This window comes from Pongo abelii, chromosome 18, assembly GCF_028885655.2.
Source record: "Pongo abelii isolate AG06213 chromosome 18, NHGRI_mPonAbe1-v2.0_pri, whole genome shotgun sequence".
NCBI classification, from domain to species: domain Eukaryota; kingdom Metazoa; phylum Chordata; class Mammalia; order Primates; family Hominidae; genus Pongo; species Pongo abelii.
In genome coordinates this window covers 3,363,058-3,390,312 of record NC_072003.2, presented here as the reverse complement: position 1 = coordinate 3,390,312, position 27,255 = coordinate 3,363,058, and the positions used below count along the sequence as shown (strand labels likewise).

At 48.4% G+C, this 27,255-nt stretch overlaps 1 protein-coding gene, 1 long non-coding RNA gene and 5 other non-coding genes across 8 annotated transcripts; 2 read left to right on the top strand and 5 right to left on the bottom strand.

Moving 5' to 3' along the window:
• Window positions 1-4,056: 4,056 nt before the first annotated feature.
• Window positions 4,057-9,082, bottom strand: LOC100431525 (olfactory receptor 1F1). The gene is made up of 2 exons (XM_054534670.1): window positions 6,679-9,082; window positions 4,057-4,352 (listed from the first exon to the last, which is right to left on the bottom strand). Exons 1-2 carry the CDS (start codon window positions 7,560-7,562, stop codon window positions 4,166-4,168), a joined length of 1,071 nt encoding a protein of 356 aa, XP_054390645.1. The 5' UTR covers window positions 7,563-9,082; the 3' UTR covers window positions 4,057-4,165.
• A 3,216-nt stretch (window positions 9,083-12,298) lies between these two features.
• Window positions 12,299-13,935, top strand: LOC129050906 (uncharacterized). Of its 2 annotated transcripts, none has more exons than XR_008514805.1 (2): window positions 12,299-12,586; window positions 13,451-13,935. It is a non-coding gene; the product is annotated as an uncharacterized LOC129050906 (long non-coding RNA). The 2 variants fall into 2 exon arrangements; XR_008514806.2 differs by lacking the exon at window positions 12,299-12,586 and adding an exon at window positions 12,968-13,097.
• Window positions 13,936-17,277: 3,342 nt separating this feature from the next.
• TRNAR-CCU (transfer RNA arginine (anticodon CCU)) lies at window positions 17,278-17,350 on the bottom strand. The gene has a single exon. It is a non-coding gene; the product is annotated as a tRNA-Arg (tRNA).
• Window positions 17,351-19,699: 2,349 nt separating this feature from the next.
• On the bottom strand, window positions 19,700-19,772 carry TRNAK-CUU (transfer RNA lysine (anticodon CUU)). Its single transcript has one exon. It is a non-coding gene; the product is annotated as a tRNA-Lys (tRNA).
• Window positions 19,773-21,568: 1,796 nt separating this feature from the next.
• On the bottom strand, window positions 21,569-21,640 carry TRNAP-AGG (transfer RNA proline (anticodon AGG)). Its single transcript has one exon. It is a non-coding gene; the product is annotated as a tRNA-Pro (tRNA).
• Window positions 21,641-23,042: 1,402 nt separating this feature from the next.
• On the bottom strand, window positions 23,043-23,114 carry TRNAP-UGG (transfer RNA proline (anticodon UGG)). The gene has a single exon. It is a non-coding gene; the product is annotated as a tRNA-Pro (tRNA).
• A 4,025-nt stretch (window positions 23,115-27,139) lies between these two features.
• On the top strand, window positions 27,140-27,211 carry TRNAP-UGG (transfer RNA proline (anticodon UGG)). The gene has a single exon. It is a non-coding gene; the product is annotated as a tRNA-Pro (tRNA).
• Window positions 27,212-27,255: the final 44 nt, after the last annotated feature.

Here is a 27,255-nt window from a genome sequence, read left to right as displayed (position 1 = left end):
CTGCTGCCACCAAGCACTAGATGCTGCAGCTTGTATTTCTGATGTTCTTCTCACAGACATTCGCTGCTACCCCTAGCATTACTGTCGTCACACTCCAGGAATCCATGTCCCTACAATGGCTGCCACTGCCAGAGCAAGTTCCTCCTTGTCTCCCCTTCTCTGTTTCAAATGCAGGGCAGGTATATCTGATGGACAGAGAGCCTGTCACTTGCTCTCATTCTAGCTGAAAGAGACACTCAGAAACAAGTTTCTGGTGTACTTATTTCTATAGTGGGAGGTGGGCTGTCTTCCCAACAACATCCATAAATTAGGGGACTCTACAAACTTTGGAAGTGGGCCCAGATGCTTGGAAGCCACAAAGTCTGACAAATGTCCACTAGAGTCATCCTCTGGCTTGCGATATTAATAAGCACACCTCTTCCCCAAAACACACCCTTCTGAAAATGTTAGGATGGATCCTAACATAACGCAAGTATCCCTTACAAAACCGAAAGCCCCACTCACCCGTCTTCAAAAGAGGGACATTCAAAGGTGAAAATTAGTAGATAAAAATTTACGTGGAAAAGCAGAGACATAAGTGTGTGAGATAGACAAAAGACAAATTGAAAAACAGAATCATTTCTTTTTTTTTTTTTTTTTTTTGAGACAGAGTCTTACTGTCACCCAGGCTGTAGTGCAGTAACACGATGTTGACTCACTGCAACCTCCACTTCCCAGGCTCGAGGGATCCTCCCACTTCAGCCTCCTGAGTAGCTGGTATTACAAGAACCCGCCACCACACCCAGCTTATTTTTTTGTAGTTTTAGTAGAGATGTGGTTTCACCATGTTGGTCAGTCTGGTCTCGAACTCCTGACCTCAGGTGATCCGCCTACCTCGGCCTCCCCAAGGGCTGGGATTACAGATGTGAGCCACCATGCCTGGCCTGTAGACTGTTCTTTCTAGGTGTTAGATTGTACAATAATTTTTTTTTTTTTTGACAGAGTCTTGCTCTGTCACCCAGGCTGGAGTACAGTGGCGTGATCTCGGCTCACTGCAGCCTCTGCCTCCCAGGTTCAAGTGATTCTCCTGCCTCAGCCTCCCGAGTAGCTGGGTAGCTGGGACTGCAGGTACCCGCCATCACGCCCAGATAATTTTTTTGTATTTTTAGTAGAGACGGGGTTTCACCGTTTAGCCAGGATGGTCTCGATCTCCTGATGTCATGATCCACCAGCCTAGGCTTCCCAAAGTGCTGGGATTATAGGCATTAGCCACTTCGCCTGGCCTAATTTTTTCTCACATACTGAAAGCTTTGAAAAGGAAGATCTTGATACAGAGGGAAGGAGCCCTTCATTCCAAGTAAACTGTTTCAGAAAGTCTGAGAGAACGAGCAAACACAAGAAAGCAGAATGACTAATATTAATATTAACCAAAGTATCCTTTAAGCAGAAACAAGAATTGAAGAGGACAAAGATCATTCTGTTACTAGAAGGTATTTAATATAATTCATAATGAATGGATAACATTCACCAACTTCCAGGCCTTCTGTGTTAGTCCGTTTTCACTGCTATAAAGGAATACCTGACACTGGGTAATTTATACAGAAAAGTGTTTTTGGGTCACGGTTCTGCAGGCTGTACAAGAAGCATGGTGTGGGCATCTACTTCTGGTGAGGCCTCAGGAAGTTTCCAATTATGGCAGAAGGTGAAGTGGGAACAGGTGTGTCACATGACAAGAGAGGGAATAAGAGGGAGAAGGGGAAGCTCCCAGGCTCTAACAATCAGAGCTCATGGTAACTTATTACTGTGTGGGGGGAACCAAGCCATTCATGAGGGACCCACCGCCATGATCTAAACACCTCCTGCCAGGTGCCACCTCCAACACTGAGAATCACATTTCAACATGAGATTTGGTGGGGACAAACAGCCAAACCACATCACCTCCATAACCAAACATCAAATCAAAAAGTAAAGCTGGCCCGGCATGGTGGCTCGTGCCTGTAATCCCAGCAGTTTGGGAGGCCGAGGCAGGCAGATCACTTGAGGTCAGGAGTTCAAGACCAGCCTGGCTAACATGGTGAAACCCTGTCTCTACTAAAAATACAAAAATTAGCCAGGCATGGCGGTGGATGTCTGTAATCCCAGCCATTCAAGCGGGTGAGGCAGGAAAATCACTTGAACCCAGGAGGCAGAGGTTGCAGTGAGCTGAGATCGTGCCACTGCACTCCAGCCTAGGCAACAGAGTGAGACTCCTTCCCAAAAAAAAAAAAAAAGTAAAAGCTTAGTGCAATCATCCTGTAAAGAAAAAAAAAAGTAAAAGCCATTAATGTATAGAAAGAAAATAATTGAAATGTTAATTATTAGACTTCACAAATCAAATAAATAAATAATAAGACGCAGTCAGAATTCAAACATTATAATCTTCATATAGACCTATTTGGATTATATTTTACAGCTACAGCTGTATCATGAGAAAAAAATAGATTGAAGTCAATTCCACATAAAAAGATCCCAAGGACCCAGAGGAGATCTCAAAGGAATAAGCCTGGATCTGCCCTGGGTGTTCCTGGGGAAACCTGGTTTGACACAGTGGGACTGGAAGCCCCAGGGCCAGGGAGTGGGTGTCCATCCGGAAGCAGATTTTTTTTTTTTTTTTTTTTTTTTGGAGGCAGTATCTTGCTTTGTTCCCCAGGCTGGAGTGCAGTGTCATGATTACAGCTCACTGCAGCTTCAACCTCCTGGGCTCAAGTGATCCTCTCACCTCAGCCTCCCAATTAGCTGGGACCACAGGTATGCACCACCACGCCCAGTTAATTTTTTAAGTTTTTGTAGAGATGGAGTCTCACTGTATTGCCCAGGCTGATCTCAAACTCCTGGGCTCAAATGATCCTCCCTCCTTGGACTTTAAAAATGTTGAGATTACAGGTGTGAGCCACCACACCCAGCCCAGAGTCAGACTTCAATGGAGAATAACATGAGTTTGAACACAAATGGCAGTGATCTGAACCTTAGGTGGGTCCCAGTGTGGCCCCCAAAGGGATGGGCCACAGGCATCTATATTGCAGCACACGGGCTGCCAGCTGACCAGACATCAAAGGGCGGGGACTACACTGTGTGCCGGCAACTCAGGATCGTGCCAGTGGACGCTTCTAGCTCCCCATTCTCTCCCTCTCTCCACCTGGCTGACTCCATTGAGTGAATTTCTGGGGTGCTTTTTGACACCCACAGGGAGGTTCTGGACCCACTGATAGTAATGGCAGGGTATAGTTAGGCAGAAATAATGAATAACAAAGGAAAGGTGACATTGTTACTACAAGCTGGAGAAATAGATCACTCAGGCTACCTGTGGCAATAATAAACACAAATGATTCCCACACAAGGAAGTGTGCAGCAGTGTTTGTTATGGTACAGAAACACTTGAAATTGTTCAGAGTTGAGGAATGGGTGAATTATATCACGTCCCTGTGATGAAATGTTATGCAGCCATTAAAATCACATTTCTGGACCGGGCACGGTGGCTCACACCTGTAATCCCAGCACTTTGGGAGGCTGAGACGGGCAGATCACGAGGTGAAGGTCGTGCCACTGCACTCCAGCATGGCAACAGAGCGAGATTCCATCTCAAAAAAAAAAAAAAAATCACATTTCTAAGCGCTCCACTGACATGGGAAGTAGGAAGTGGAAAATCAGAACTCAAAATTATACACATCGATTGCAGCCAACTTTTGTAAAACAATATTCCAAGTGCCTAACTGCAATTACCTTTGAGCTGCAAGGATACAGGTTACTTTAATTTTCTTCTTTATGATTTTTGGTGTACCATAATGCATGGGTAGACACTAGCTTTTAAATAACAAAATGATTTTTTGTTATTTGACCCCGCCCCCTAAGTCAGGCAGCCAATCAGGGTGCTCCTGGACAGTTCCCACGGTTCAGCGTCGCTTCACCTCGGCACTGCCTGGGCTACAAGCGGGCCAAGGCCCAAGGCTCATCTGAAATGCTTGTTACTTGCTGTAGTACTCACATTTCACTCCGCTATTTCTTTCTTATTCTAAAGTAAGACTCTCCAAATTAAAATGTATGGCAATATGCATTCACCTATATTGTTTCCTTTCAATTAAAGTTGACGATCACCTTTGGTCTAGGAGCAGTGCTGGATACCGAGATACAAAGTGAGTCGTGTGTGTATTTAGGTCTGTAGGTCTCGTAGTCTGTGGAAAGCCCTTGTGGAGAGGGAATGATAAACCAAAGAAAAACAGAGCTCTGAGAGCCAGAAGAAGGAATCCGGAGGCTTCATGGAGGAGGAGGTGGCATTAACTTGGTTCTTGAAGGTGTGGGTGGGAGCTGACTTGAGAGGAGAGCCAGGGGCAGTTGGTCTGGATGGAGGGAAGACCAAATGTCGATTTGTTTCCCTGATGTCAAAGACCTGGCTCCGGTTGACCCCGCCCCCTAAGTCAGGCAGCCAATCAGGGTGCTCCTAGCTGGGTCCCACGGTTCAGCATCGCTTCACCTTGACACTGCCTGAGGTAAAAGCGGGCCAGGGCCCGAGGTTCATCTGAAATGCTTGTTACTCGCTGTAGTACTCACGTTTCACTCTGCTCTTTCTTTCTTCCCTCCCCTCCCCTCCCCTCCCCTCCCTTTTTTGACAGAACCTTGCTCTTTCACCCAGGCTGGAAGCAATGGCCTGATCTTGGCTCACTGCAACCTCCACCTCCCAAGTTTAAGCAATTCTTCTGCCTCATCGCCCTGAGTATCCGGGTTTACAGGCACCTGCCACCACGCCCAGCTAATTTTTGTATTTTTAGTAGAGACAGGGTTTCACCATGTTGGCCAGGCTGGTCTTGAATTCCTGACCTCAGGTGATCCACCTGCCTCGGCCTCCCAAACTGCTGGGATTACTGGCATGAGCCACCACACCCGGCCTCACTCCGCTGTTCTTTTGCCTGAGGGTTTTTGTGACCCAGCCTTTATGCTTGACCATTGTGGAGGACACATAAAAGGAGGATGAGGCCAGTGAGTCTTCACCCGGGCTGCACGGGTGGTGCACACCTGTAGTCCCAGTTACTCGGGAGGTTGAGGCAGGAGAATAGCTTGAACCTGGGAGGTGGAGGTTGCAGGAAGCTGAGATGGCTCTACTGCACTCTATTGGGGCAACCCACCCCCAATATTTCAACATAGGTTCTTTCTATTTTCCCTAAGTGTCAGCCAGCTGAGAAATAAAGAGAAAGAGTACAAAGAGAGGAATTTTACAGCTAGGCCTCCGGGGGTGACATCACATATCGGTAGGACCGTGATGCCCACCTGAGCCACAAAACCAGGAGGTTTTTATTAAGGACTTGAAAAGGGGTGGGGGTGTATGAACAGGGAGTAGGTCAAAGAGATCACAGGTGTCAAAGGGCAAAAAGGAGAACAAAGATCACATGCCTCTGAGGCCAATAAAGATTATAAGGCAAAGGGCAAAGCAAAGATCACAAGACAAAGGACAAAATAAAAACCTCCAGATAAGGGTCTATGTTCAGCTGTGCACGTATTGTCTTGATAAACATCTTAAACAACAGAAAACAGGATTCAAGAGAAGAGAACGTGTCTGACCTCAAGTTCACCAGGGTGGGGTTTTTTCCCCACACTAATAAGCCTGAGGGTAATGCAGGAGACCAGAGCATATGTCAGTCCTTATCTCAACCACATAAGACAGACGATCCCAGAGTAGCCATTTATAGACCTCCCCCCAGGAATGCATTCCTTTCCCAAGGTCTTAATTATTAATATTAGAATTCAGCGATATCTTCCCTACTTGCATGTCCATTTATAGGCTCTCTGCAAGAAGAAAAATATAGCTCTATTCTGCCTGACCCCACAGGCAGTCAGACCTTATGGTTGTCTTCCCTTGTTCCCTAAAATCACTGTTATTCTGTTCTTTTTCAAGGTGCACTGATTTCATATTGTTCAAACACACATGTTTTACAATCAATTTGTATAGTTACATACAATTATCACAGTGATCCTGAGGTGACATACATCCTCAACTTATGAAGATAACAGGATTAAGAGATTAAAGTAAACACAGGCGTGAGAAATTATAAAAGTACTAATTTCGGGAACTGATAAATGTCCATGAAATCTTCACAACTTATGTTCAGAGATTGAAGTAAAGACAGGCATAAGAAATTATAACAGTATTAATTTTGGGAACTGATATATGTCCATATTAAAACGAAATCTTCACAATTTATGTTCCTCTGCCACAGCTCCAGCCGGTCCCTCTGTTCGGGATCCCTGACTTCCCACAACAGCACTCCAGCCTGGCGACAGAGCGAGACTCCATCTCAAAAAAAAAAAATTAGCTGGGCATGTGGCACACACCTGTGGTGCCAGCTACTCAGGAGGCTGAGGCAGGAGGATGACTTGAGCCTGGGAGATGGAGGGTACAGTGAGCCAAGATCGCAGCACTGCACTCCAGCCTGGGTGACAGAGCATGACCCTGTCTCAAAAAAAATTATAATTAATAGTTTAACTTAGTATAAGTAATAAGATCTCCCCCTATGTGTCACTAGCAAGAACATCATTTAATGAAACAACTACTGCATTAAACTCAATTGGTGAAAAATAAATTTCCTTGGGAATGAGATTCAGTCTTGATTATTTCATCACACAGAAAACACCACACTGCCAACTACTTTTTTCAGTGCCCCTTTCAAGTACCTGTTCCTCAGGCTGTAGATGAAAGGGTTTAGCATGGGAGTCACCACTGTATACAACACAGTAGCTGTAGTGTCTTTCTCAGCTGAGTGGGAGGACAAAGGGTTAAAATACACAGCAATGATGGTGCCATAGAAGAGGAGAAGCACAGCCAGGTGACAGCCACAGGTGGAGAAGGCTTTCCACCTTCCCTTTGTGGATGGGACCCTCAGGACAGTGCAGTTGTTGTGCACATAGGAAGCCAGGATGCAAAGAAATGGGGTGATCATGACCAGGGCACCCTCACTAAGGATTATGACCTCATTGAGGTGTGTGTCTGAGCAGGAGAGTTTTAGGAGGGGAGTCACATCACAGAAGAAGTGAGGGATGGCATTGTCTGCACAGAATGAGAGTTGAGCCATCAGCAGGGTGTGCAAAAGGACATTCAGGTTGGCAACCATCCATGATCCAGCAACCAGCAGGGCACAGAGCTGATGGGTCATCTTTGCTGTGTAATGTAAGGGGTGGCACACAGCGACAAAGTGGTCATAGGCCATCACAGCCAGAAGGAAATTGTCCATGTCTACAAACATGAAAACGAAATACATCTGCGTGAGACAGCCACAGAAGGAGATGGTCTGAGTCTTGAGTATGTGATTGGCCAGCATCTTGGGGACGGTGGTGGAGGAAAAGCAGATGTCCACAAAGGACAGGTTGCTGAGGAAGAAGTACATGGGGGTGTGCAGGTGGGAGTCTGTGCTGACGGCCAGGATGATGAGCAGGTTCCCCAGAACTGTGGCCAGGTACATGCTCAGGAAGAGCACGAAGAGGAGATGCTGCTGCTGGGGCTGCCTGGAGAGTCCCAGGAGGAGGAACTCGGAGACCCTCGACTGGTTTGTCCCGCTCATGGGCCTGGGATCCTGGACACAGAGGCAGACAGGCCTGGGATCCTGGACACAGAGGCAGACAAAGAAGACGAAATGCAAAAGCTTGGAAAATGCTGGTTAAGATGGGGCACAGGAATGGCAGTAGAATTTTGCTTGCAGGATGTAAATGATAATATTGTCAACACTGCTGGGGTTGCTATTGCTAAGTTCAGGGCTCAGGTTTACAGAAGTCCGAGCTAGGCCTTCTTGCCTATATCCACTGAGCTCCCTTAATCCAACTTGTAAAATTAAAATGGAACAACCCAGAGGTCTGGGCAGAAACTCAGTCAGTTTGTGTTCCCCACAATTCAGGATGTCAGACAGACGAGACGAGAGTGGTCCTGACTGGGTGATTGCAAGGAACTGCTGCTGAGCTCAGGACTGTTTTTCTGGCTCCACATAATGGAAAGGAAGGAGTGTCCCTCTGAGGCTTTACATCCTGACAAGCAGTTATCAGTGAAGTTCCACTGATCTGACTTTCTTTTTCTTTTTTTAAACGGAGTCTTGCTCCTTCGCCAGGCTAGAGTGCAGTGGCAAGATCTTGGCTCACTGCAACTTACAACCCCCTAGTTCAAGTGATTCTCCTGCCTCAGCCTCCCAAGTAGCTGGGATTACAGGCACGTGCCACCATGCCCAGCTAATTTTTGTATTTTTAGTAGAGATGGGGTTTCACCGTGTTGGCCATGATGGTCTCTATCTCTTGACCTCGTGATCCGCCTACCTCAGCCTCCCAAAGTGCTGGGATTACAGGCGGGAGCCACCGCACCCGGCCACTGATCTGACTCTTACCCAGAAAGAGCAGCAGTCCTCACTGTCTCCCGAAGTCCTGGGTTGGCTTCCCTTTTTCAGACCTGGCCAGAGGTTATTGGTCTGAGGGAGGGTGACTCATCACTGGAGCTTTGAGGCTGAGTATCTCGTGAATCAGGAGCTGGGCTGCACAGACTCAGCCCTTGATGCAGGAATGATGTTCGGAAGAATCACAGGGCAAGCTGTTTACAGGAGCCTCCATGGCCACTAGGGTCATATTCCCTGAGAGCCTCATTAAGAAAAGCAGAGAGTAATTGTCCCTTCCCCTCCTTGGCTCTTTTGTGTCCAACATTGACGATAAAGCTTTGTCATACGTAATTCCTGCCTCAGCACTTGGCAACACTGAAAATGATGCAATCTAAGGGGTAATCATTGGCAACAACACTTCCGCTAGAGGGAACTCACGACCCTGTATTTTATCCCCCACCCAGCTGGGATGGTGATCTTGTTGGGAGATACCTGTGAAGCTGTACTGGGATTAACAAGATAACCTTTGGATTTTCACAGACCAGCACTCAATTTCCAGATCCACCATTACCAGTTGTATAGCCTTGGAAAAGCTAGTAACCTCCACTGAATCACCAGCTCCCATCATCTATAGAGTGGAGAAATAATATTCACCTTGTAGGGTTGTAATTTATGTTAAATATCTCGTGACTCTTAACCTCATCAATGCACTGGGCTAAGACCATGTCCACTAGGTGAAGGCTAAAGATATTAAATTGTTATTATTATTATTATTTATTTTTTTTTTTTGAGATGGAATTTCATTCTTGTTGCCCAGGCAAGGCACTACAGGCATGCACTACCATGCCCACCAGGCTGGGTAACAGAGTGAGACTTCGTCTTAAAAACAAACAAACAACAAGAACAACAAACAACCCGTATAGCTAATTACGAAAGATCTGGAGAGGAGGAGGGGAATGGCCACTGCATTAGCAAAGACATTGTTTGCAAGCGATAGAAAACCAATTCATATCAGCCCAGGGAGAAATGACAGGTTAATGTCATTACAAAATCCAAGGTGTCTTCTTGCAAAGACTTTGTGTTTCAGGCCAGACCAAATTCAGGGATCTGAATAATAACATCAGGACCCTGTATTTCTCTGTCTCACTACTGTGTTAACTTCTGCTCAGCTTCATTCTGCAGATTACCTCTCCTCATGTGGCAGCAAGATGTCCAACAGTGGCTCCAAATTCACATCCTTCCAGACTAGCAGCCACAGGGCACATGAAACTTCTCTCTACCAATGTTTATTTAATAACATTGTACTGATGCAGGACAAGCGAGCCCCAGAGTGAGGCCTAGTCTGCAAGGGTTCTTGGCTTTGCCCAGGAAAGAATACAAGGGCGAGCCAGTGGTAGAAGAAAACAGCTTTACTAAAGCAGCAGGCAGTGTTACAGCTCCCTGAATGCTCCTGCAGAGGAGGGCTCCCCCATAGGCAGTGTGCTGAGAGTAACTGCTCTGGGCAGTTTTGCAGCCATATTTATACCCATTTTTAAGTACATGTAGAATAAGGTGCAGTTTATGCAGAAATTTCTAGGGAAGGGGTAGTAACGTTTGGGTCATTGAGTCATTGCCATGGAAAGGGGCGGTGGCACCTGGGTGTCACTTGTGGGTTTGTCTTATGGAAAGCTGCTTTCACCCCATCTCTTTTAGCTAATCCTCAATTTGGTCCAGTATCTGAGCCCTGCCTCCTACCTCAACTCCAGGTAAGGTTGTGATCATCCCTTCGTGGGTCATGTGTCCAAACCTGAACCAACCATTCTGCATGGAAGAACGGGGTACTCTCATCATTCTGGATCATCAACTCAATCCATTCCATGCGGGAATCCAGTGATGGACATTATCACCAGGACTAAATGGAGGAGGATAGGAGTTCCCCTTTCCTCCACGTATTTAGCAATAATTAAACAAGCAAACAAAAATGACAAGTGTTGGCAAGGATGTAGAGAGACTAGAGCTCTACATTGCTGGTGAGAATGTAAAATGATGCAGCTGCTGGGGAAAACAGTTGGGTTCCCCCAGGAGCTAAACATAGAATTACCATACAATCCAGCAATTCCATTCCTAGCTTTGTACCCAGAAGAATTGAAAACAGGGACTCAAACAGCTATTTCTACAACAATTATTGTACATTAGTCACAATGGCCAAAATGTGAAAATAACCAAAGTATCCATCAACAGATGAATAGATAAACAAAATGTGGTAGATCCTTATGATGAAATATTATTAATCCATAAAAAAGGAATGAAGCACTGACACACACTACAATGTGGATGAACCCTGAGACAATATGCTAAGTGAGAGAAGCCAGATACAAAAGAACAAATAATGTATTATTCTACTTATATGAAATGTCTAGAGTAGGCAAATCCATAGAGACAGGGAGTAGATTAAAGGTTATTAACAGCTGCTGAAGGGGATGTGGGGAGTTATTGCTTAATGGTTACAGAATTTGTTTAAAATGAAAACGTTTTGGAAACGGATAATGGTGATTATTGCATACATTGTGAATGTAATTAATGCCACTGGTCAGGCATGGTGGGTCACACCTGTAATCCTAGTGAGGCAGGATAGGTAGTCAAGAAAGTAACCATGTTCTTGGGACACAGCAACTGAGGTGACTACACAGTCCACACAGTAAGCCTCAGCATTCACCTTGTAATTGAGGTCATTCAAGCAAAGCTATCTTCAGTAGGTACTTTCCCTTCTGCAGAGCATGTGCATTCTGATCTTTCCTGTCTTCAAATTGACCTTTTCCTGGTTGTTTGTTTGTTTGTTTGTTTTTTGTTTGTTTGTTTTGAGATGAAGTCTTGCTCTGTCGCCCAGGCTACAGTGCAGTGGTGCAGTCTCGGCTCACTGCAACTTCTGCCTCCCGGGTCCACACCATTCTCCTGCCTCAGCCTCCCGAGTAGCTGGGATTACAGGCATGCACTGCCATGCCCGGCTAATTTTTGTATTTTTAGTAGAGACAGAGTTTCACCATATTGGCCAGGCTGGTCTCGAATTCCTGAGCTCAAGTGATCCGCCCCTCTCGGCCTCCAAAAGTGGGATTACAGGCATGCGCCACCATGCCCAGCCTTTTTCCTCATTTTAATAGTAAAAAACACATCCCTGGGTGGAGATTTAAGATGCTAAAAAGACATGCAACCTATAAACAAGCATTCACAGCTACAGCATGCATGCACCGAGAAGACCACCCAGAACATGCTTACTAGTAACACCTCTCTCATCTCCTTATGAATAACCATTTAAGGCTCCCATAAAGGGAGTCTCCCTCATGCAACTTTGCTGTCTCATTCTTACAAGCAGCCTGCCCTGAATGCCCTCTCTCTCAGGGTGTACTATCTATTCTGCACCTAACTTTCTTCTTTTTTCTTTTTCTTTTTTTTTTTTTTGAGATGGAGTTTTGTTCTTGTTGCCCAGGCTGCAGTGCAGTGTCATGATCTCAGTTCACCGCAAACTCCACCTCCTGGGTTCAAGCGATTCTCCTGCCTCAGCCTCCCGAGTAGCTGGGATTACAGGCGTGTGCCACGATGCCCAGCTAATTTTGTATTTTTAGTAGAGACAAGGGTTTCTCCATGTTGGTCAGGCTGGTCTCAAACTCCTGACCTCAGGCGATCCACCCACCTTGGCCTCTCGAAGTGCTGAGAGATTACAAGTGTGAGCCACTGCACCCGGCGATAACTTTCAAAAAATCCTTTTTCTTTTGCAAGAAATTACTCGATGCTGCATTTGTTTTGCTGTGTGTCTCTCGTTTAAATTCTTTTAAACCAAGAATACAAGAACCAAGGTGCCATATCAATGGTCAATACTAGCACTTTGGGAGGCCAAGGTGGGAGGATAGCTTCAGCTCAGGAGTTTGAGACCAGCCTGGGCAACATAGCGAGACCATCACCACATCTGCCTAATTTTTAAATTTTTTGTAAAGATGATGTCTCATTATGTTGCCCGGGCTGGTCTCGACTGGTCTTGGACTCCTGGGCTCAAGCAATCCTCTTACCTCAGCCTCCTGAAATACTGGGATTACAGGCATGAGACACTGTGCCCAGCTATTTAATCTCTTTTATTATATATTTTTATTTTCATCATAATAATTATTATTATTATTTCAGGTAGGGTCTTCCTCGGTTGCCTAGGCTGGAATGCAGTGGTATGAACACAGCTCACTGAAGTCTCAACTTTCCAGGCTCAGGTGATTCTCCTGTCTCAGCCTCCTGAGTAGCTGGGACTACAGACACATGCCACTGTGTTCAGGTACTTTTTTTTTTTTTTTTTTTTGTAGAGACAGGATCTCACCATGTGGCCCAGGCTGGTCTGGAACACCTGAGCTCAAGTGATCCTCCCGCCCTGGCCTCTCAAAGTGCTGGGATTGTAGGCGTGAGCCACCATCCTCACCTTCTTTAATGGGTTTTGATTTTGTTTTTGTTTTCATTTTTTGTGACAAGATCTTGCTCTGTCACCCAAGCTGGAGTGCCTTGGAGCAATCACAGCTCACTGCAGCCTCAAGCTCCTGGGCTCAAGTGATCCTCCCATCTCAGCCTCCAAGCCCAGCTAATTTTTGTATTTTTTGTAGAGACGGGGTTTTGCCATATTGCTCAAGCTGATCTTGAACGCTTGGGCTCAAGTGATCCTCCTGCCTCACCTCTCAAAGTGCTGGGATTACAGGCGTGAGCCACCGCGTCCACCGCTGTGATTTCTTAAGGGTAAACAAAAAGGATCAGAAGACCTTATAGTTTCTACCAGGCAGGGCCTCGCCACTACCCTTTCACCTGAAGTACAAAGTCTCACTTTTGTTTCCTTTCATCTCCTGCCAGCTGCCACCATCAGGTCCAACATAGACCAGCCCCAGGAGAGCTGCCTGTTCCCTGTCCCCGCTTTCGTATCTGTACAGAACTGTGTTGATTCCCCTAAAACACCCATGTTCATCAAGCATTTTCCCTGCTTAAGGGGTTAAGCGTGTCCTCTCTCTGCATGTGTGATCCCCACCACCAACAGGGGAAACATGTCAGCCTGCTTGCCTCAGCCAGATGGCACACCGGCTATTTCTTGCCTTCAGAATCCAATGAAAACACCCGCTCTTCCTGAGTCTCCTGCCTGCCAGCCTCCGGATTAGAACCACACCATCAGCTCTGCTGGGTCTCCAGTTTGCCAACTCACCCTGAAGACTTGGGGACCTGTTAGCCTCCATCTGTGTGAGCCAATTCCTTATAATCTCTCTCTCTGTCTCTCTCTGTCTCCCTCTGTTTTCCTCCTTCTCCCTCTCCCTCTCCTTCTCCCTCTCTCCCCAGTTGCATTTAAGCTCGCAGTCAGATCTAGGCCTGTGCTGTCTGAGGAACTGGCCCCCAGCAGCAGGTGGCTCTGGAGCCCTTGACATGTGGCCTGTCCAAATTGAGATGTGCCTTAGAGGAAAGTATGCCAGATTTTGAAGGTTTAGAATGACAGAAAAAAAACCAACAACAACATAATCTATCTCATTAATAATGTATGTATTGATTACATGTGACATAAAACATTTGTTCAAATAAAATGTATTATTAAGATCAGTTTTGGGCTGGGCATAGTGGCTCACACCTGTAATCCCAGCACTTTGGGAGGCCAAGGCCAGGTGGACCACCTGAGGTCAAGAATTTCAAACCAGCCTGGCCAACATGGTAAAACCCCGTCTCTACTAAAAATACAAAAAAAAAGAAAACGCCAGGCATGGTGGCTCATGCCTGTAAACCCAGCACTTTTGGAGGCTGAGGAGAGCGGATCACCTGAGGTCAGGAGTTCGAGACTAGCCTGGCCAACATGGTGAAACTCTGTCTCTACTGAAAAAAATACAAAAATTAGGTGCAGTGGTGCACTCCTGTAATCGCAGCTACTTGGGGGGCTGAGGCAGGAGAATCACTTGAAGCCGGCAGGCGGAGGTTGCAGTGAGCTGAGATTGCACCACTGCACTCCAGCCTGGTCAACAGAGTGAGACTCTGTCTCAAAAAAACAAAACAGAACAACAACAACAACAAAATAGCTGGGCATGGTGGTGGGCGCCAGTAATCCTAGCTACTTGGGAGGCTGAGGTGAGACTGGAGACTTGCTTGAACCCAGGACTCGGAGGTTGCAGGATGCCACTGGACTCCAGCCTGGGCAACAAGAGCGAAACTCCATTTCAAAAAAAAAAATTAATTTCACCGCCAGTCATGGTGGCTTACATCTGTAATCCCAGCACTTTGGGAAGCCAACGCAGGAGGATCTCTTGAGCCCAAGACTTCAAGACCAGCCTGGGCAACAATAGTGAGATCCCATCTCTACAAAAATAATTTAAAAAATTAGCTGGGTGTCGTAGTGAGTGCCTGTGGTCCCAGCTACTTAGGAGGCTGAGATGGGAGGATATGCTTAGCCTGGGAGGTCAAGGATGTAGTGAGCTGTAATTGCACCACTGCACTCCAGCCTGGGCAACAGAGAGAGACCCCATCTCAAAATAATAATAATAATATTTTTACTTTAAAACTTTTAATGGCCCTGATTAGCATCTCCTAAGTCTTGCTAAATGTTACTAATGTTCATCCAAAAACTTTCACTGGACGAAGACTTGAGAGTACTCCATGTTTCAACCTCCTCTTCAGCCTAGGGCTGCAAAGGAAAAGTAAACATGTGCTCAACACAGGGCTCAAACCCACAATCCTGAGATGAGGAGTCTCATGCTCTACCGACTGAGCTAGCCGGGCATAACTGCAAGGTTTTCTGATAATGGAGTGTGTGCTCACCACTTGACATGAACATGAGGATGAATCAGGGAGTGCCACCAACTGCTCACTGGGTCCTGCCCTTCCCAGGAGAAGAGAAAGTCAGCCAGGACAGATGTGACCCACGCATCCTGCTGGCAGGTGGTACAGAGACTCTGGGGTCCTGGAAGCCCCAGGCAGGGGCTCAGTGACCAAACCAACGTGGTGGGGCTGCGCACCCAGGTGGGAGGGTACATCCCACCCTATGTTCTCGGTCCCAAGGGGTGCCCAGACGTACCGGGGGCCACATTGCCCAGTAAAGTAATTCATGCTGTCAAATATTTATTGAGCGCCTCTGTGTGTCAGGCACCGGGGATATAGCAGTTAACAAAACGGACTTTCAAAACTGAAATAGAAAGAGGGTGGATTCCGTATCAGAGGCAGTTGCTGGTCTTCACTTTTTTTTTTTTTTTTTTTTTGAGTCCCACTCTGTTGCCCGGGCTTGGAATACAGTGGTGTGATCTCTGCTCACTGTAACCTCCAACTCCCGGGCTCCAGCGATTCTCTTGCCTCAGCCTCCCGAGTAGCTGGGATTACAGGCCACCCCCCACCACGCCCAGTTAATTTTTTTGTATTTTTAGTAGAGACAGGGTTTCACCATGTTAGCCAGGCTGGTCTCGAACTCCTGACCTCAGGTGATCTGCCGGCCTGGCCTCTCTGAGCCACCGCCCCCGGCCCTGTTTCCTTTCTCACTGGGATGCACGCCCCCCCATTTGAAGCCCGCGGGTCGTTTAACCCGCACACGAGTCGCGGTAGCTGTTTTTTGTTTGTTTGTTTGTTGTTTTGTTTTTTGCCTTTTTTTCTGTTTTCTTTTCTTTCTTTCTTTCTTTTTTTTAATAGTAAATGCAATTAGCACAATGAGTTAGCAGTCTTTTTCGGGAGGATTCTCTCCTGTTTCCGTAGCGGCAGGAAGGAAAGGAGGGAGGGAGAGGGCCGGAGGTGCAGGATCTGAGATTGGGTCCAGGACCCGGGCTCCGAGCAAGAAGCACCCTCCTGAGCCAGGATGCGCTTCCCAGAGCACGGCTGGCATCGTCTTTGGGGTACACGGGGCCTTCCGCCACCAGAGTGCTCACTGAGTGACACGCCAATCTGGACAGCACTTGCTGGACCCCAAATCCTGGACCGATGCCAAGACTCCACCCAGGAGGTCTTTTGCGCCCAGGAGTCACTATCAGAAGTCACAGAAGGGCGGTGGCTCACGCCTGTAATCCCAGCATTTTGGGAGGCCGAGGCAGGAAGATAACTTGAGGCCAGGAGTTCCAGACCAGCCTGAACAACATAGCGAGACCTAAATCACTCACAATCATAAACCAGATTAAGTCCACGTGATCATCTGCCCACCTCACTTCCAATTCCGCAAGTGCCCCCCTGAAATTCCAAAATAGACCTCTGTTTTCTACTGTTCCTGTTTACTTTTGACCTGCATATTTTTCCATTTTACTAGAATCTTTTTTCTCCCCTCCTCTCCTCTGGCCCGAGTGCCAAGAGCCTTTGGCACTGATCATACACAAACATCTGGGGCCTCGGAGTCGCTGCTTGTTTTGTAAAGTGTGTCACACGTCTCTCCCGTGGGGGATATCAAAGTCAACAAGGATAGATTCAACGTTCTTTTCTGAGGTTGAACAACATTAATGAAACAAACTGTATTCAATACATCCCCTATTCATGGTCATCCCCCTTCCCGTTTTTGAACAAAATTACTGCAATAAAACATCCTTGTACATACATAGTACTTTTATTTCTGTGAAATGGAACTTGCGGGTCAAAGAGGTGTGTATACAAGGGTTGCTTTCTAAAACAGAAAGACAAACCAAACAAAACAAACAAACCAAAACAGAATACCAGCCTCCAACATTTTCCCACTTTGATATATACAAAAGCTGTACATTGCTTTTTCTTGTCCGTTTGGTGTGGAGAGAGGTAAGTAAAATCTTCACTTTCTCATCCTAGAGAGAGAGAGAAGATTGTGGGTCTTTGAGTTTAATGCCCTGTTTTTCTTCCAAATTCATGCTCTTTCTTCTTATTCTTGTAAAGTTTTTCTACCTATGTGTCTCCATGCTTTGTCCTTTTTAAAAGGTGTGCTGCCTTAACCCCTGGTCACCAGGGGTCAGTGTTGTCTTACCCCAGATGGGACTCGAACCCACAATCCCTGGCTTAGGAGGCCAGTGCCTTATCCATTAGGCCACTGGGGCAGTTACCAGATGCCCTCCTGAGAATATTAAAAGACAGAATAACTTATCGCGGGTGGCGAGAAAATGACCCTAGAATTGGCTTGGGCATTTATTCAAGAAAGTATGCCAGCTTAAGCAACATAGCGAGACCCTGTCTCTACAAAAAAATTTTAAAATTAGCCAGGTGTGCTTGCGCTCGCCTGTGGTCCCATCTACTTGGGAGGCTGAGGCTGGAGGATCGCTTGAGCCTAGGAAGTGGAGGCTGCAGGGAGCCGAGATGGCGCCACTGCACTCCAACCTGGGCGACGGGAGTGAGATCCTGTCTCAAAAAAAAAAAGTCTTAGCTGAGTTCTTGCCACGCAGCAGCCTCCATTCGGGTCGCCGGGGACGCCATAGTGAACGAGAGAAAACTCCCAGTCCCCGTAGAGCTCTGCAGGCTGCGTCCTCGCGCCCCCGGCGCTGTCCTCTCCCGCGTGGTTTCCGATCCTCCAGCCCGCATGCGCTTCGCGGAGCCCGACTCGTCTGATCCTCCAGAAGGGAGTCCCAGGCGCCCGAAGGAACTGGATTTTCCTTCGGAGTCAGAGAGCAACGGAGGGTCTCGGGCTGGGTGGGTCGGTGGAGCACTGAGCCTTGATGCGAGACCCTTGACAGCCCTACTGTGTGTTTAATAAAGTCATGTCCTCCTGGGGCCCAGGGCATGACAAAAGATCCTGCAGGGGCCGGACGCGGTGGCTCGCGCCAGTAATCTCAGCACTTTGGGAGGCCAAGGCGGGTGGATCACTTGAGGTCAGGAGTTCGAGGCCAGCCTGGCCAATATGGCGAAACCCCGTGTCTACTAAAAATACAAAAATTAGCCGGGTGTGGTGGCTCCTCCAACTACTCGGAAGGCTGAGGCAGGAAAATCTCTTGAACCTGGGAGGCGGAGGCTGCAGTGAGCCGAGATCGCTCCACTGCATTCCAGCCTGGGCGACAGAGGAAGACTCCATTTCAAAAAAGATAAAAAATTTAAAAAAACTTTTTTTTTTAATCCCGCAGGGCACAGTACCGGGGAGGAAGATTGCAGACGGCGCGAGTCAGACACCCCACCGGACCCCCAGAAGCTCAACTGCAAGCCCAAGTCAGCGCCCTCTTAGCAGCCCCCCGCGCCGCACCCCAGGGCCGAGCGCCACGACTCAGAGCTGGGCCAACGTCCGGGACACGGAGGCGGCCCGGGAGATTCCACCCTGCACCTCGCTTTTCCAGGCTCGGCGCGGGAGGAAGCAAAGAGCCAGACAAAACCCTCCCCTTGAGGCGGCTCAAAGCCGACGCCCCCGGGATCGTGGACACGACCCCTGGAATCCGCTGTGACTGTCATTTACCCAGCGGTAAAAATTCAGCAGAGTTGGAGCTGCTCAAGATACTCATCCCACCAAGGGAGCTTCCGGGACCTCAGAGATTCATGCAACAAGACGATCTAATACACAATCCATATTCTAAATTCCCCCAGTAACTTTATATTTTATAAATTGAAGGAGAAAAATCCAGGACCGAGGGGTTGAGTCTCATTGGAGTAAACCCTGGACGTGAGCCCTTGAAAGTGCATGGCTGTTGGCCGGGCGCAGTGGCTCACGCCTGTCATCCCAGCACTTTGGGAGGCCGAGGCGGGCGGATCACGAGGTCAGGAGATCAAGACCATCCTGGCTAACACGGTGAAACCCCGTCTCTACTAAAAATACAAAAAATTAGTCGGGCGTGGTGGCGGGCGCCTGTAGTCCCAGCTACTCAGGAGGCTGAGGCAGGAGAATGGCGTGAAGCCAGGAAGCGGAGCTTGCATTGAGTCGAGATAGCGCCACTGCACTCCAGCCTGGGCGACCTAGCAAGACTCTGTCTCAAAAACAAGGGGAGGGGCTCATTCAGGATTTGAACCCCGGAACTTTCGCACCTTAAGCGAGAATCATACCCCTAGGCCAACGAGCCAAGGTAGCAAAAGATTTACTTTTCTTTGGGGCAGTCGTGAAGTATTTGGAGCGATAAAGCTCAAGCCTGTGAAAGCAAAGTGAGAGGAGACTGGGATTGCAGGCTCAGCGGGTGGGCCAGCGCCCCGGCCCCTCTCCGCACCGCACAAAGTGGGGAGAGGCCCCTGCACCCCTCACACCCATCCTGTGGCCCTCCGTTCTCACCCGCCCCCGCCCCTCTGCCCCCGGCTGGCAACCAGCCCGTCCCGGTGCTGCCTTTGGTCATTTCACTGACGATCCTCGCTGCTGGGAGCGCGCGGAGACCAAAATTCAATCACTGAGGGGAGACCATCACAGAGCGCGATGTGGCACCTGGTAGTGTTCATTAAATGCTGGCTGTTTCCAGAACTCCAAGGTAGCAAGGAAGAAAACAAGTCGCCCAACGTGGGGCTCGAACCCACGACCCTGAGATTAAGAGTCTCATGCTCTACCGACTGAGCTAGCCGGGCTTCCCTGGGAACATTTTATGTCTAGTAATTGGCGGGGTGGCATGAGAATAGTAGAAACTAAGTGACGTAATGAATCAGCCCCAGAAACCAGGGTACACTGGGGGTCCCCCACAACAGGTTCAATTCCGCTCGGACATCCCCGCTGGTGCAAGACTTCGCTCACCACTCTGCGATCTCCCATAAATGGTGATGACCCCCCAGAGGCTCCTTCCGCACGGCGCCGGCATAGATCTGTATTCTCTGCCGTCCGCTGAAATGTCCTCCTTTCAGAAAGAGAAAAAACATACCCACACTGCACGCACCTGAAAGAGTCAATGACAACCTCTTTTTTGAGGCCACTCGAATTACAGGAACAGGAGAGTTCTGCTGTGTATCGGGCAAATTAACCCATCTTTGGAGCTGCAGACAGAATGCCTGAAGCTCACTGGGAGCTCGCAGAAGCCCTGGCAGGTGTCGCTCCGCACTGTAACCTACTGTGACGTGCATCTTGCTGTTCCGTTTCCATTACTGTGTGCTTTTATATCTAGAACTATTTGGTGCTTTTTTCAATCTGGAACGTTGAAAGGAGAGCATTTTACATAGGTCCTGTTGTCAAAGATATTTTCTTTATTGCCTTTCCTAAGGATAATTGTATTACAATCTTCCTAATACTCTGCATCCAAAATGTTTGCAATTTTGTTTCTATTGCCTACTGTTGATGACTTGTTGTTCATGATACCTTGTTTTGCTTGCTTTTTTTTTTTTTTTTTTTTTTAGATTGAGTCTTACCTTGTCACCCAGGCTGGAGTGCACTGGCGCCATTTCAGCTCACTGCAACCTCCATCTCCGGGGTTCAAGCTATTCTCCTGCCTCATCCTTCCTAGTACCTGGGATTACAGGCTCCCGCCACCATGCCCGACTAATTTTTGTATTTTTAGTAGAGACAGGGTTTTACCATGTTGGCCAGGATGGTCTCAAACTCCTGACATCAGGTGATTAACCCGCCTCAGCCTCCCAAAGTGCTGGGATTACAGGCGGGAGCCACTGCTCCCTGCCTCCTTGTGCTGGATCCATTTTCCTTGTAAATTTCTTTGATTCTTGGTTCATAGCACGTTCTCAAACCCAGCGTCCCAAACAAAAATGAAGTCCCTGCCAATAGAATCTGTCCTCAGAGTAGATCAGAGGAGGCCCCAGTCCTGGTGGGCGCTGGCACTCAGGACGGGGTACCCGGGCTCCAGGGTTCAGTCCGTACTCCTTCCAAAACTAGGACGGGGGAGCAGAGGAGCCCCAAGAGGCTACACGCAGGTGAGGAGTGACGGGATGTGGGGAGGGAGAGGCCTCTGGACCCCAGATACAAACAGCCATAGCCTATCTCCTCTGCTCAAGTGCCTGGCTCACTCTCTCGTTAAGACTGCGACTGCTAGAGCCAGGGATAGTGGGTGGGAGTCCCAGGCTGGACCTTTTAAGGCGTCTGACTGTGAAGATTCGGCTCTTATTGTATATAGGGACTTGTCTCTTCTTCGGTGCCTCAAGTTTGCACTGACAGAAGTAACAAAAAACAAAACAAAACAAAACAAAAACCACCAAAAACCAAACAAACGACAAAAAATAGCTTGTCAAAAGGGCTCTGGCAACACTGGTGACAAGACTCTAGATGAATTTTAAGAAGAGGTAGTGGGATAGTAGGCAGCGTCAACATAGCTTGAGACCTTTGTACAAATTACCTTTGCAGGGCGTCCACGTCCTGCGCTGAGGTCTGTAGGTCGAGCCGAATCTAAAAAAGAGCAGGAAACGATTTTTACCCTGCACCAAAAGCCGGGCTCGTCCGGGATTTGAACCCGGGACCTCTCGCACCCTAAGCGAGAATCATACCCCTAGACCAACGAGCCACACAAAGCACACATTAAGGTTGTCTTTGTGGGCGTCCTAGCATCCTGGGGGCGGCGGGGGCGGACCCAGCAGGACCCAGTGAGTAGACTCTTATTTCAGACCCGCCTGGAAGGGGCAATTTCAAGTGCGGATGGGTGTGGCGGGAGCCCAGAGCCCCGGCCCCTCCTCCGCGACGCACAAAATGGGGAGCAGCCCTGGCGCTCCCACAATCCAGAAGGGCCCTGGGTCCTCGCCCGCCACCGCCACTAGGCCTTGGGCTGGGGATTCGGCGTCTCCGAGGCGCGCAGTGAGGGGCTCCCACTGGACGCCCGCCTTGGAAACGCTGCAGTCCCTCAGCGTGGCACCAATGGGTGTTAAATAAAGGCCTGACCGAGTGCACGAGACACCAGCCACCAGGCACCCTACCTCGCCGCACCTCACACTTCTCCGGCTCCGGTCCTCCCTTCTCCCCAGGGAAGCCAAAACCCAGAAAGCGAGCTTCCCACGTGGACCTCGAACCCTAAAGGCTGACGCTGAGAGTCTCTTTGCTCCACCGACTGAACCAGCCCCGCAGCGCTTGCCTGGCCTCAAGTGCCCAGGATGGCTGAGCCCTCGGAGAAGACGGCTTAGGCCACCAACCACGCTGCGCACCAGGGGCGATTCTGTGATGCGCCCCCTTGCCCTTCACTGGGGGGAGCTGGCGGGACCTCCAGTCCCCAGGACGTGAGGAGGAGGAAGAATGAAGCCCGTGGGGCAGCAGGCGTCCGTCGGGCGTCGGTTCCGGGGCACCCTTTACTGTCACTCTGCCCTTCCCTGTATCCAGATTTCACCTGACTCCCGAGAATCTAGCAGATCTGGGCTGAAAGGGGCTCCCTGTCCCCTCCAGATCCAAGCCGCTAATTTCCTCGCTCTCAGTGGGAAGGCCCCGGGGTCTGGGCGTGGAGACAGGGGCCGAGACCCCCACCCCGCCAGGGACGACCGAAGTGCTGCCCGCGGATGCCGGGTCTTCCCCGCCTCCCTCCTCTCACTCACTCCCCTCCCTTCTCCCCCGCTTCCGGTATTCTCCCCTTCTCCGAATAAACTGGAATTTTAAGCGGAGTAGAGCTCACCTGGGACTGGAACCGCCATACTCTGGAATCCTAGAAAAAAATTTATGCCCCTGGAGCGACCAATGAGCCCGGCGCATTCTTCCTTATTCTAAATAACCTCCTCCTGCTGCACGGGGTCATCTCCTTTAACCGCAGTTGCCGCAGTTGGCAGCGCTGGATCCCATTTCAGCAAGGCAAGCGATTCAGGCCCGTCCATCTGCGTCCCGGGACCCCGGGAGGTCTCCACGAGGCCCTGACAACAGAAGCCTAGCTCCGCCTTCCTAGTCTCCTGTCCTTGTTGAAAATACGAAAAGGGAGAAAAGAAAAGGAAAAGGGGCTCGTCCGGGATTTGAACCCGGGACCTCTCGCACCCAAAGCGAGAATCATACCCCTAGACCAACGAGCCGCCGCTTCTTCGGTTTTTTTTCTTTTTCTGATGGGGGACACGTCCTTCCGCCCCTGACGCAGAGCGAGACTCTCTCCATCGCCCCAATAGCTCAGTCCTTAGCGCGCGCACCTGCGAATCTTGACTTGTGGGTTCGCGGCCACCCTCAGATTTGCGAGGCAGGCTTTACTCCTGCTAGGTAAACCAACAAGGTTACCCGCTGAGGTTATGAGCTGGTGGTTTAAATGTCGTGCTGATATGAAATACAGGTGCATTTGCCTGTTACTAAGGTAAAAGGATTTCCAGGCAGGATAGTGATGTCAGAAATCATAAAGGAAATACACAGATTTTATCCAAGGTTTTAAAACGGCAAATGACAATCCAAAGAAAATAAAATCTAAGTTACAAACTAAGGGCTTATTACTGGGCTACACAGATTTCAAATCCTTTAAAAAAATACATAGGCATATTTTTAAAAGACATTTAAGAAAAGAAATGAAGATCTATGACAGAAACGGCTTCGTCTTCCTTACCTGAGACTATAGAGCATAAACGCTGCTTGCCGCAGCCTCTCAGGCTGGCAAGTATAGCCTCGGGCTGGCCCTAAGGGCCAAAGGTGGAAAACAACTGAGCCTTGAAGTGGAGACCGGAGAAAAAGAGATTGTCCTAGAGCTTGCATGGGAAGAGTTTCGGGACCCAGAAACTGGAAACATTGGATTTCCGTGACAAAGTTTGCCAAGTAGCAGTACATGGTGCAATGGGTGTGTCTGGAGGCTGGCGTGAGGCGTAAAAGGCAGCTGGGCCCGCTGCTTCAGTGACTTCCTTGAGACTCAAAGGAAGCCAGGGAGAAACGTGTCTACTCACCGGCAGGCATCTCTCCCGGGGTCTTATGTATTGGCTGCTCTGGAAGTCACAGAAAAGTGAAGGAGGCTGGGTGCGGTATCTCCCGCCGGTATTCCCAGCACTTTGGGAGGCCAAGGCGGGTGATCGCTTGAAGCCAAGAATTCGAAACCAGCCTGGTCAACATGCCAGACCGCTGTCTCTACTAAAAATACAAAAATCAGCCGGGTATAGTGGCGCGTGCCTGTAGTCCCAGCTACTCAGGAGGCTGAGGCACGAGAATCGCTTGAACCCGGGAGGTGGAGATTAGAGTGAGCCCAGACTGCGCCACTGCCCTTCAGACTGACAGGGTGAGACCCCGTCTAAAAAAAAAAAAAAAGAAAGAAAGAAACGGAAACTGAGAACAGATTCCAACTGCTCATTCTCGTCAGTTACTGAATAGGGACTGGACTCTGCTGGTTTCCATGAACTAACTCATACCGTTTTCTTTCTTTCTTTCTTCCTTTCTTTCTTTCTTTCTTTCTTTCTCTCTTCTTTCTTTCTTTCTTTCTCTCGCGCTCTCTCTCTTTCTTTCTTTCTTTCTTTTCTTTCTTTCTTTCTTTCGTTCTTTCGTTCTTTCTTTCTATCTTTGAGACGGAGTTTTGCTCTTTTTGCCCAGGCTGGAGTGCAACGGCATGATCTTGGCTCACCGCAACCTCTGCCTCCTGGGTTCAAGGGATTCTCCTGCCTCAGCCTCCCGAGTAGCTGGGATTACAGGCGTGTGCCACCATGCCAGGCTAATTTTTGTATTTTTAGTCGAGACAGGGTTTCTCTGTTTTGGTCAGGCTGGTGTCAAACTCCTGACCTCAGGTGATCTGCCTGCCTCGGCCTCCCAAAGTGCTGGGATTACAGGTGTAAGCCATTGTGCCCGGCCTCATGCTGTTTTCAACAGATGCACAATGAGGACACCATTATCTTCATGTCTACAGATGACACAACTGGAGCCCTGGAAACGTTAAGAAATTAGTTCAAGTTCACACAGCCAGGAAGTGCCCTGGAAAGTCTGGCTAGAGACCCATGTGAACAGCTGTCTTTGCGCACCAACAGGTAATTCACAGAAAAAGGAAAGCAAACACACACACACACACACAGAGACACGCACAGATGGCCAATAAACATGAAAAACCACTCACCTCACTAGCAAAGTTTCTTTCCCCACTTTCTGAACTGCCCGCTGCATCAGTTCCGTTCTAGGCCTAGTTTATCTCATAGCCTTACCACAGAAGCCAGTGGGGAATAGCTATATGTCTGAATTCTCCAATTTTGGCATATGCTTTGACTCATTGTATTGATAATTGAGATATACTACACATACCATAAAATTCACTGAAGTGTATAATTGAGTGGTTTTTATATATTCATGAGATTGTGTAACAGTCACTACTATCTAGTTCTAGAATGTCTTCATCATCCCAAAACAGATGCAGTACCCATTAGCAGTCCTCCCTGTTCCTCCTTCCTCCCATCTTCTGGCAACCACTAGTATGCTTTCTGTCTCCACGCATTTGCCTGTTCTCTACATTTGATATAAATGGAATTATACAAAAGCGGCCTTTCATGTCTGGCTTCTCCCTCTTAACATAAGGTATTCAAGGTTCATCCTTGTTGCATATGTCAGTAATTCATTCCTAATTATGACCAAATAATATTTAGTATCATTGAATAATACTATATTAGTTTGCTAGGGTCGCCATAACAGTACCATAGACTGAGTGGATTAAATAACAGAAATTTATTTTCTCACTATTCTGGAGGCTGGAGTCTGAGACTAAGTATGGGCAGGGTTGGTTGGTGCTGAGGCCTCCTTACTTGGCTTGGGGACAGCCGTCTTCTCCCTGGGCCTTCACATCATCTTCCTTTTGTGTATGCCTCTATCCAAGATCCAAATTATTTTTATTATTATAATTTTGAGACAGGGTTTGTTACCCAGGCTAGAGGACAGTGGCATGAACATGGCTCACTGCAAGCCTCCACCTCCAGGGCTCAAGAGATCCTCCTACTTCAGCCTCCTGAGTAGCTGAGACTAACTACGGGTGATTGCCACCACACTCAACTAACTTTTTTTTTTTTGGGGGGGGGATGGGGGGGAATGGAGTTTTGCTCTGTCGCCTAGGCTGGAATGCAGTGGCATGATCTTGGCTCACTGCAACCTCCGCCTCTCAGGTTCAAGCAATTCTCCTGCCTCAGTCTCCTGAGTAGCTGGGATTACAGGTGTTTGCCACCATGCCTGGCTGATTTTCATATTTTTATAGAGATGAGGTTTCACCATATTGGCCAGGCTGCTCTCGAACTCCTGACCTCAGGTTATCTGCCTGCCTCGGCCTCCCAAAGTGCTGGGATTACAGTAGTGAGCCACCATGTCTTGTCAACTAATTTTTTTATTTTTATTTTTTGTAGGAACGAGGTCTCGCTATGTTGCCCAGGCTGGTCTCAAACTCACACCTGTAATCCCAGCACTTTGGGAGGCCGAGGTGGGTGGATCACTTGAGGTCAGGAGTTCAAGACCAGCCTGGCCAAGGTGGTGAGACCCCATCTCTACTAAAAATACAAAAATCAGCTGGGTGTGGTGGCTCAGGCCTGTAGTTCCAGCTACTCGGGAGGCTGAGGCAGGAGAATTGCTTAAACCCAGGAGGCGGAGGTTGCAGTGAGCCGAAATTGTGCCACTGCACTCCAGCCTGGGCAACAAGACAACAAGAGAGAAATTGTGTCTCAAAAAAACAAACAAACAAACAAACAAACAAAAAAACTATGAAGCCCAGTAATAAGCCCTTGATTTGTCATTCAGATTGTATTTTCTTTGGATTGTCATTTGCCGTTTTAAAAACTTGGGTAAAATCCGTACATTTCCTTTGTGATTTCTGACATCACTATCCTGCCTGGAAATCCTTTTACTTTAATCATAGGCAAATGCACCTATATTTCATATCAGCACGACATTTAAACCACCAGCTCATAACCTCAGCGGGTAACCTTGTTGGTTTATTCAGCAGCAGTAAAGCCTGCCTCGCAAATCTGAGAGTGGCGGCGAACCCACAAGCCCAGGTTCGCAGGTGCGCGCGCTAAGGACTGAGCTATTGGGGCAATGGAGAGAGTCTCGCTCTGCGTCAGGGACGGAAGGCCGTGTCAAAAAACAACAACAACAACAACAACAAAAGCCAGGAAGCTGCGGCTCGTTGGTCTAGGGGTGTGATTCTCGCTTTGGGTGCGAGAGGTCCCGGGTTCAAATCCCGGACGAGCCCCTTTTCCTTCTCTTTTTTCCGTTTTCTCATTTTCAGCAAGGACA

Coding starts and splice junctions, on each gene's coding strand:
- LOC100431525 (XM_054534670.1), bottom strand. CDS start 7,562: ATGAGCGGGACAAACCAGTCGAGGGTCTCCGAGTTCCTCCTCCTGGGA. Junction 4,353..6,678: donor ATCTACAGCCTGAGGAACAG/GTACTTGAAAGG, acceptor CCCTCCATCCAG/ACCAACTGCCCCTGGCTCTC.